We start from the raw sequence: 10,756 nt of genomic DNA on the forward strand, positions 1-10,756 counted from the left end.
CCCCCCCCACAAAAGGTCTGTCCAGATCTCCGTTGCTCCAGCCTGATCTGTGCCTACTCACGATCCTTTATTGTCCCACTGACTAACTCAAAGTCAGCCTTTGAAATATCTTGGCGTCCCGCCATTGTGTTTGAGCAGCACCTCCCCTGTGCTGTTATAATTTCAGAGGACAGGCATTCTGCAGAGGCAGCCCTCTAGGATAGCTCCGCGTCCTTACTGAGTGACACTGCTCACCCACGTGCAGCCTACTGCACAACTGCCATTGCACTCATTACCTGCGTAAAGATCACACAAAGTACATACTGACATCCATGGTCTGTTCCCACATCGTCTCAAAACAATGCCCTCTCCCCTCACCATCCTTTCGTTCATGTGCGGAGATATCTGCTGAGTCCAGCTGATAAACACTAGGAGAATGGCACTCAGTCATGATGGACTGAATGGCCGTCTTTACAATAATACCTCTGTGATTCAGAGGGTGGCAGTGGTCAGATACATTTAACCTTGCTCAGCGAATAAGTCTAGAAGCTATGGTGTGTAGGCTACTTTTATAGTTTTCTGTATTTTTCATTATGGACTGAAATGAAAAAGAATCTGGTCAGCACCAACGAGTTTGACCAAAGGGTTTCTTTCTGTGCTGTCTAACTCCAAGACACACACACACACGATTTACTTTCTGTATGCGGGAAAGCTAGAACTTTTGAGATGGAGTTCAAGGTCACAGCATGTTGATTTAATCACAAATCAGGTGAGCCTAAATAAGCATTAAGCAATAAAATCATGTCATGAAATCACAAGAAAAAATCTTAACTGCAGCTCAGTAAAAAGGCTGCTGCCTGGCTTGTCCCAACATTGAGACATATCAGAGGCTCACAGCACACAAACTCATCTTGTTCAGACGGTTCTGGCATGGAAATCTGCATCAGCCCTCTTTGCTACTACGCTGAGGATCATTAACACTAGACTGCAATCACCCAACTCCCTGCTACATAGTCCACCTTAAAATACAGGTCCAACATGCATCCCACATCCATAGCTATGGTGGGGACAAGCTATCGGTTGGACGATTGGAGTGGAGTTGTAAGGTCATTTACTAAGTGTGGAACGGACAGAGCAAGTTGGTACAGGCCAGTTAACATGAACTCAGCTCCAGAGAAATTCTTGGAAAAAAAAGAGTCTGAGGGACAGGCAAGCTAACTTAGAAAGGCTAAGGCAGACAGTTCTTTAACAGCGCGCAGGAACCCAACAGAAAATGACAAGTTGGATCTAAAATTGTCTCAGTGGCAGGGTAACCTCGATAGCTTTACTCTTAATTTAATTTTTTTTTCAATTTTTATCAACTGTTTGGTTATTCTTTGGTTTCTAATAGATGATCAATGCTCTGGTTAATCACTTCTTTGTGCCAGATTGTATTTTCACAGTGCTTAGGTACATGTAACAACAAATCAAATCAAATAAACCTCTTTATTTCAAACCAAATATAACCCTTAGTGTCATTAGTGAGCCATGGATGAATCTTTCTTGTCAAGTTTGTTCTTTCTAACGGAACATATTTTGGTCAAACACACTGAAAGGTTTCTTTAGTTACTGTTGCTACAATACTTACCTTGTCTGTCGAAACTTTATTTTATTAGTTCATTAGTTACTAACTTAAAAAAAGTAATAGCCAATTCAGGCTCCTAGCTCTGAAGGCTAAAGGAAAACATTCATCAGCTACCAGAGGTAAAACAAACAATTCAAAGCAGCAGCTCCCTCAGCCCCAACAACAAATTCTAACTTTAGCCTACAGTTAAAGAAAGCGGCCTGATCCTTGATCACACACTGTGCAGAGCACAGTCACACAGGACGTCATTTATGACCTTGCAAAAGAAAATCCACTTCAGTCCTGCAGCAGGAGCAGCAAACTGATTGGATGGATAAAACATGGAGGTCCAGGACTGCTGGACACAACATGGTAAAGAACTTTGGACACGAAAGAGAGATTGGAGCTGGGGTGGTAATTTGCAAAGACAGCGAGGAGAATAAAGTTTTTATGTTTTTCAGGAGAGGCTGTTGAGTGCAGATTTATAAACGCGAGAGAGAGAGAGAGAGAGAGAGAGAGAGAGAGAGAGAGACAGACACACACACACAGACAGGAAGACAGAGCGAGAGAGAGACACACACACAGACAGGAAGACAGAGACAGAGAGAGAGAGAGACAGACACACATAGACAGGAAGACAGAGAGAGAAAGAGACAGAGAGAGAGAGACAGCAAAGATCTAAACAGAGAACAAAATGTGAATAGCATTGGCTAACATGGGTCCAGGGGCAGAATGTATGAACAAGGACAGCAGTGAGCCAACTGGTCCCTCTAACCTGCTCCACCATTAGGGAGATTGTGGCTTTGACATCATATCTGTACCTACACAAGTGCTGGCAAGTAGACGGATCAGAAGGTCAGTGGGAATAGATTGAGGGGCTCACAGACAAAACCAGCTCAGAGAGGTCATGCAGGGAGACAGACAGAGAGACAGAGATGGGGACCCTCATAGGAGGTTTGGCCTGCTAGGCCAGAACAGGTGACAGACCGAGCGAATTCTAATGAGACATTATTTTCCATCCCATTTCAATCCCATATTCTGGAATTCTATCCCGAAATCTCTCCAATTCGGTCTATCCCTTTCAGACCTTCCTTCGGCAGTGTGCATTTTTGCTCACTGCTCATATAACATCACCAGCACTAACCACCGCCCCCACCCCTTGTTGCTGCTCTCTCTCTTACACTCATTTCTCAATTCATCCATCACTTCCTCGCTCTTCAAATGCCAACATTATTGTTAAATAATCACTTAGCAATTCTGCCACTGCTTGGTTCTCTTCACCAGATCCAGCTTCAACACCTGCTCATGCCAAGTGTATATTTAATGAACACTCATCCACCTCTGGAGGAGGGATCAAACCAAGACAATCTCTGTCCGCTCAGGTCAAGGGAAAAGATCCTGCGGTTATTTCATCTTGGAAGAGCAAGGGAACATCCATGTCAATAATCATCCTCAAACTGCACATCCCAAGGGAGCTTGCTGCACACAATTGCTCTGTTGCCCATATTCTCACACTTCAGAAGTCCCTGTAGAATACTTTTATGATGTCCTATGGTCATGATAGGTGCTACATAAATGCAAATTCTCTCTCAGTTATTGCACTCTATCATCGACAGCATCCTCGGTGCTACTTTGCTCTTCATTTTGCTTGGGACTCTGTCCTTGATGAATGGTCCAGTCAAAGGGTTGACTGAAGTTTGAGCTTGGATGGTGGGACTGAGTAAAATTAAACTGGCTACGTTCTGGCAACGTTAAATCGGGCTGAGTAAAGTCTTTCTGACATCCCAAGGACACTGCACTCTGGCTGGCTTGTTCCTGTCGGAGAAGGCAAATACCTTAAAGGCAAGTTGCCCAACTCAGAAGATAACATATCAATGAGATAAACCAGTAAACGTTCAGTTTTATAACCACCAAAGATGACGACTCAAGCTATTTAAAAAGAAATGAAGATTGTGCAGGGCAGAGAAGATTGAATGCTTGCACCAGACAATTCAAATGGTAAAAACAGAAAAGTAAGCTTCAAAGGTCAGCGCATGTAAACTATTGCAGCACTGGGAAGGCAGTTTGGAAATGTTCGCAAGACCTTTCCTCCACTCCGCTCTCTTTTTTTCTGCAAAATGGCTGTTTTGCTCTCCAGCACCTTGCTCAGAGGCCGGTCTCTCATGTGTCACAATTAGATTTGAAGTGCCAGTCATGGGTTTAACAAGAGTCGTCATCATCATCATCATCATCATCACAGAATCCCTACCGTGTGGAAATAGGCCCTTCGGCCCAACAAGTCCACACTGACCCTCAGAGCATCCCACCCAGACCCATCCCCCTATAACTCACCTAATCTACACACCCCTGAACACCATAGGCAATTTCCCATGGCCAGTCCACCCTAACCTGCACATCTCTGGACTGTGGGAGGAAACCGGAGCACCCGGAGGAAACCCACACAGACACGGGGAGAATGTGCAAACTCCACACAGACAGTCGCCCAAGGGTGGAATCAAACCCAAGTCTCTGGCGCTGTGAGGCGCATCCCGTAGTTCTTAACTACTGGCTTCAGCTAAGTCAGTGCATACAAATAGAATACAAGGAGGAGTTAGGCGCTGCAGAAATACTTCCACAATGTCAGGATAGCGCAGAGCACTCAGAGGTCAATGTGATGCCACTGAGTGTCATCATTGGTCCCAAGTAGGAATTGTAGTAGCCAATGTAAATACAATGCAATGCGTTTCAGTGGTGTTAGCAGAGGTATTAGCCAAGCCCAGAGTGAAATTCCTCTTCTTTGAGACAATGTCATGGAATCCTTCACATTGACCCAAGAATGCTGCTGCAGCCGAACTTTCACTTAAAAGACAGTGCAGCACCTTTAACAGTGCAGCACTCCCTCAGATTTCACTGGGGGTGTCAGCTTGGATTATGTGATCGAGTCTCTGGAGTATTACTCTCCTGCAAGAATCCACTCAGCATCAGGAAATGGGAAGACCTCAAGTTTAGTCCCTCCGACTGTTCGGCATCTACTGGGTGTAGATCTGGCAACTGGGTTAAGTTTCTCCAATTCTTGCTGCTTTCTTCAGAGGTTTGTGGGCTCAAGTTGAAAAGGTCAACTCCTGGCACATGTTCTTGCTTGAGCATCCTGTATAACCGGAGATGAAGCTTCCAGTGTATACACCAGGAGCATTGGTGCTCATGGGAGTTGCTCACTTTAGGACGTGAATCCTGTGCCCAAGATGATACAGGTAGCTCAGTGGTTAGCACTGCTCCTCACAGCACCAGGGACCCAGGTTCGATTCCACCCTTGGGTGACTGTCTGTGTTGAGTTTGCACATTTGCCTCGTGTCTGTGTGGGTTTCCTCCCACAGTCCAAAGATGTGTAGTTAGGTTAATTTGCCATGCTTAAATTGCCCATAGCATCCCCAGGGATGTGTAGGCTAGGTGCATTAGACATGGGAAATGCAGGTGACGGTCTGGGTTGGATGCTCTTCGGAGGGTCGGTGTGACTCGATGGGCTGAATGGCCTGCTTCCACACTGTAGGGATTCTGTGAAGATGAAGCTTGTTTTTTTTTTGAAAAAAAAGAAAAGTACTCCCCCACTACCAAATGAGGAACTGGTTGGTTTCTTCACTGAATTCTTAACCAATCAATTCCTTGGTGAAAATAATTTGGGAAGTCCCAACACTAAGGGAAAGGTTTGATATTTGTTGGGCCAACAGCTCTGGATTCCCAGTCCAGCGTTGGGAGTTCATTATTAACGCATAGTGACTGCATTATTTCAACTGCACTCCACTGTCTGCAATAAAAGAACAAAACTGACAATGACCTTGTCACTTTCAAAGTTTCTGAATGGTAAGCAGTGCTGTTGGCCACCAGCTACAGGCTTAGATAGAGGGAGAGAGATTGCCACTTAAACTGCCTGAGAGATGACAGCTTTAAGCACCTCTTTTGCAACTGATGTCTATTGCAGAGAAATAAGAAAAGCTCAATATCATTTGCCCAATACAGAAAGTTCAGGTCTCGGAGAACGCACTGTCCTTCAGCAGAGAAATTAAAAGCCAATTGCACTGAATATTAAGGATCCAGAATGCTAAAGAACAGCACTGGCTTCACTCATGATATTTCGATCACATTTGCTTTGTGCAGGGATATATGTTCTGAATCCTTCACAAGGATGCCCTTGTGGCAAAAGCCACTGCCTTTCGTATAGCGCTGCCGAGTGACAGAGATGCTGGCTGATCTGCCTGGGGTCTTGTTCCTGGCATTAGCCTGCTTCAACCACATGCCACTGGACTTTCACTGGAAGGGGCACCATGAGTGCTCCAGTCAACTCAGAGATCTCCAACAGCTCAACAAAATCACATTGCTAATTTCACTGATGAGAGACTTTGCTGTCGTTTTTACACAGACTAGTCACAGATTCCACAAATGGAGAAACTATTTCTGCTCTACCTATGATGAAACAAAGAGCTGCAAATGCTGGAAATCTGAAACAAAAACTGAAACTACTGGAGAAACTCAGCAGATCTGGCAGCATCTGCGGTGAGAGAAACAAAGTTAATGTCTTGAGTCCAGTGACGTTAATTCTGTTTCTCCTTGTACCACATGGATGTTGCCAGACCTGTTGAGTTTCTCCAGCAATTCCTGTTTTTGTGTCTCTGTATCTACACATAATAAATCAAACAGTTCAGTCAGTTCAGGTCTTCACCTTTTAAGTTCCAGGGAATACAATGCTCATTTCTATAATTGCTCCTCCTCACTTGTTAATTTGACCTGGTTTCTGGTTTAAGAAAGTGAGGATTGCGGGAGACAAATAGACAGAGATTATAGAGAATGCATCTCAGTGAGATGGAACTGAGAGTCAGCTGAAGGGCAGAGGAACAGACCAGCCCTGTGCAGGTCATGCCCCCACACCCCCCCACCTTGGTTACAAGTTCCCTCCTACGCTCAGCAGTCCTTGCCCTTTCTCTGCAGTCTCCTCTCTCCCACACTGTTAAACTCTCTGGTTTCCAGAGAGCGTGAGAGCGAGAGATCATCACAAAGTTCAAGCTGGCTTCAGACTTCTCTGCACTTCAAGATTTTGTTTCTTCATAGGATTACACAGTCAGACACAGCCTCCAAGCCCTGAATCTGCTCCCTGATCCCCTCGGTCTCTCTCTCTCTCCCCCTCGCTTTCCTCCTTAAATACTTTCCTTAAAACCTCACTTACGACCAAGGTTTTGCTCATCTTCCAGGATATCTCCTTACGTGACCTGCTGTAAGATTTGGTTTGCTCCTGTGGAACATCCTGGGATATTTAACTTCCCTAACGGCGCTAAATCAATGCAAGTCATTGTTCTCTTCACCAAATCACAGCACTGCTATTATCTGTTAACTGTGTAACTGTTCTTCTGGATTTTCCACTGCGGTTACAGGTCTGGTTCCTGTTCTGAAATTCACTGCACACAGTTACAGTCCATTCCTCCATTACTTAGAGATATTGTGGATCTCCAACCACTGCTCAGCTCTGCGAGCGATTCCACACAGCCCCCTGCTCTTCCATCCCTTTACCAATGATCACGCATCGCTGGAATCCAAGCCCTGCTATTCTCGGAGTTATCACAAAAGTTGAAGATCTTAAAAGAATGCAGAATTCCCCAATTAACCAGTCTTTCAGCCCTGGCTGGACAGAATACACAGACAGGCTTGGACGTCGATTGCTTGTGCTCGGGCAGCAGGACCACGGGGTTGTATACTGGGATGTGATGATTCAGCGTTTATTGAGACTATTTTTTGTGAGATGTGGTGGAGCTGCCGTTCTGCAGGAACTCCCTGGGACACCAAACACTTCCAGCTCTGGTGCATTACAGTTGGTGCTGTCCATCAAGACCAGCTTGGAACCGAGTGGAGATTTTTGTTAGGCCTCACTGGGGTAGTGCGCTGGGAATCAAGCCTCATTATTCCCAGAGTCATCACAAAGTTTAAAGATTTTATAAAAAGTACATGAAATTCCCCAATTTTTATTTAAGCCCCAAGCTGACAGATAGCACAGACTAGCTTTCTGTACTGAATAAGAAAGACTATTTATTATAACTGTCACCAGTATCCAGCATGGGCAGGGAACTTGGGGAGCCAGTTACATGAACTGGCCAGATCATGGCTGGGAATGGCTCGGAGAAGCTGAACGTGTCACTGCCAAAAGATGAATGTGCATGGTAAAAACGAACGGCCATAACCCTCACAAATATCGTCAGTGAGGCTTTGATCAAAACTAGACAGAAAGAAGCAACCAGTTCCAGAGCTAGGGAACCACACCCTCCTCCTGATAAGTCAGTCACCCTGCCTTGGTAAGGTCTTCAGGAGATCAAGGTTCTGATTTCCTGTTTTGAATCATGGATTAAATATTGTGGGAGAACTAGCATGTGCAGTGGGGAGACACCTTTCTGCTTGCTGGTTGTATGAATATTTCAGATGCTTCGTCGCTGGATAATGGGGGATTTTATAAACAATTATGAACCGCTAATATATAACCCTACTAGTTAAAACTTCAACTCCCTACATAAACATTACCCTCTCGTACAAAGAGCAGCAGAATAGGCAGCACCTGGGCTCCTGTGTCTGGGGCTCGTCCACTCTGTTTGCTTTGCTTTGTTTTCTTCTTTTCTTTCCCTTCTTTTCATGTCCTTATTTTTAGTTTTTGCTTCTACTTACCTCCTGGGGAGAGCTTGGCCATGGGGGCATCGGTGGCAACAGCATCAACAAGGAAAGCCAGCTTCGTCGGGGTCTGGAGCGTGGCAGTGGCTGGTGAACCCAGAGTGGTAGCTGATGGAGGGGACGAGCAAGGGGACCTGGTATCGGCTGCTTTGTTGGTGAGGGGGGCCCAGCAGCAAGAGATGGTGCCTGAGGAACAGCAACTTTGATGTTGGTTAGCTCCGGTGTTGGCATTGGCAAAGCAATAGCGGATTGGGTTATGGACTCACTTGAAGTTATCTCTTTTTAAATTTTTAAAAGTTATTCTTAAACTATTCAAAATGGTACCAGAATCATGGTGACATAGAATCATAGCTCTTCACTACATGTTTTGCTGTAAAATACACGTAACAATAAAATCATTCATTCATCTATGACATGGGTGTTATGGTGGAGGCTAACACTGGGAAGGCAATTCAGTGGCCCCTGTCCACAAGGTTCACTGAGGTTATCCTTCCAGCTTGCCAGCACTCGCTGCTCTCCGATCTCTCTCGTCCAAGTACCGTCACTTGTAGAATGCACAGACAGACTGGTTCACAGCTTACAAAGTCTCTGACTTACTGGTTAAAAGCCACAGCTTACAGCAACTGGAAGGGGAAAATAAGTTGCCTTGCTTCAGGTATTTTACTGCAGACAGAAAGACAGCACCTCTTTTTCTGACTGACTATCTCATTCACACCCACAGGCTGTGAAGCTACCTGGGAGCCAATCATACAGTTCTGGCAGGCACAGGGCTTTGGTCATTGACAACTAGTCATCACTGCACAGACCAATCAGCCACTTGTTGCTGACTGAATCTTCCCACAGAGTTTCAATTTATACGCACCCCCTAGTGTCAGTCTGCCTGCAGTAACCTGCTTCCACTGGTTAAAGAAGCAACAATCAAGGCAGCACATTCAGTAACTGTTGGCAACTTGCTTTTAAAAAAGATATACAACCCCTTCCACAATCCTCAGTTATAGAGTCATCGAGTTATACAGCATAGAAACAAACCTTGTGGTGCAACTTGTTGGCGCTGACTAGATTCTTTTCTATTTCAGTCCACAGTCAAAAATACAGAAAAATATCAAGATAGTTTGAGGTTGTTGACTTGCTCACTGAGCTGGCATGTTTTCTTTCAGACGTTTCGTCACCACGCTAGGTGACATCATCAGTGGAGCCTCTGATGAAACGATGATATTCTACTCCGCTTAGAATTTATACTGTCCGGTCCGTTATGGTGAGTACTCTCATTTCCGGTTTTGTTCTGTATAGGTTTGTATATGGGGTCCTATTCTATATGTTTGTTGATTGCATTACGGGTTAAGAACCATGCCTCTAGGAATTCCCGTGCGTGTCTCTGTTTGGGTTGGGCTACTATGGTTACCTTGTCCCGGTTAAACTGATGGCCTTCATTGTCGGAGTGTACTGATATTAAGGAGGGTACATCGTGTCGTTTTGCTGCTAGCTGATGTTGGTGTATTCTGATGGCTAGTTTCCTTCCCGTCTGTCCAATGTAATGTTTGTGGCAGTCGTTGCATGGTATTTTGTAAACTACATTGGCTCTGCATGTTGTGGGAACGGGGTCTTTAATCCTTGTGAGTATTTGTCGAAGAGCGGCTGTGGGCTTGTGGGCCACCATGATTCCTAGTGGTCTTAGGATCTTGTAGTCAGTTCGGATATGTTCCTGATGTAGGGCAGTGTGGCCGGTGTGTTAGGGCGTACTGTGTCCTCTTGTTGTTGTCTATTTAGTAGGCACCTGTGGATGAAGTTCTGGGGATATCTGTTCATTGCAAAGATTTTATATAGTTGTACAGAACAAAACCGGAAATGACAGTACTCACGGATCGGACAGTATAAATTCCAAGCAGAGTAGAACAACATCGCTTCATCGGAGGCCTCGCTAATGATGTTACCTAGCATGGTGACAAAACGTCTGAACGAAAATAAGCCAGCTCGGTGACCAAGTCAACAACCTCACCCACAACCCCAGCTACAAAACGTTGCTAAAACCTTAAAATAAGGATAGTCTTTACATGATACTTCCTAGACTTATTCATCTTCCAATTCCTGTCTAACTATGCACATCAGTTCTCTGGCATTCCAAGTTGATTCAACTAAGCAAGGATAAATGTATCTGAATATTGCCTCCCTCTGAATCGCAGAGATGTTATGGCACAGATAGCCATTCAGCCCATCATGACTAAGGGCCATTCTCCTATTTTCTTTTGGCTATACTCAGCAGACATCCCTGCATCTAACAAGAATACAGGGGAGGGGAGAGGAGAGGAGCGGGGGCGGGAAGAGTAGTGGGTAGGGGAGAAGAGTGGAGAGGATAGTAGAGGGAGAGTTGGAGAAAAGGAGAAGAGATTGGAGGGGATGGGGACAGGAGAGGAGGAGGATGGGGGAAGAGTAAGGGAATGGGAAGAGTAAGGGAATGGGGAGATTAAGAGGGGGCTTGCAGGGGATGGAGAGTGTAGA

At 45.2% G+C, this 10,756-nt stretch overlaps 1 protein-coding gene across 1 annotated transcript in view; it reads left to right on the forward strand.

Moving 5' to 3' along the window:
• Positions 1 to 10,756, forward strand: part of mthfd1b (methylenetetrahydrofolate dehydrogenase (NADP+ dependent) 1b) — an 82,592-nt gene that overhangs the window by 13,442 nt on the left and 58,394 nt on the right. Inside the window, exon 6 of the mRNA XM_048600009.1 lies at positions 8,241 to 8,415. Within this exon, the coding sequence (XP_048455966.1) occupies positions 8,241 to 8,415 (175 nt within the window). The remainder of the gene's footprint in view (positions 1 to 8,240; positions 8,416 to 10,756) is intronic.

This window comes from Rhincodon typus, chromosome 8 (genome assembly GCF_021869965.1).
Source record: "Rhincodon typus isolate 14 chromosome 8, sRhiTyp1.1, whole genome shotgun sequence".
NCBI classification, from domain to species: Eukaryota; Metazoa; Chordata; class Chondrichthyes; order Orectolobiformes; family Rhincodontidae; genus Rhincodon; species Rhincodon typus.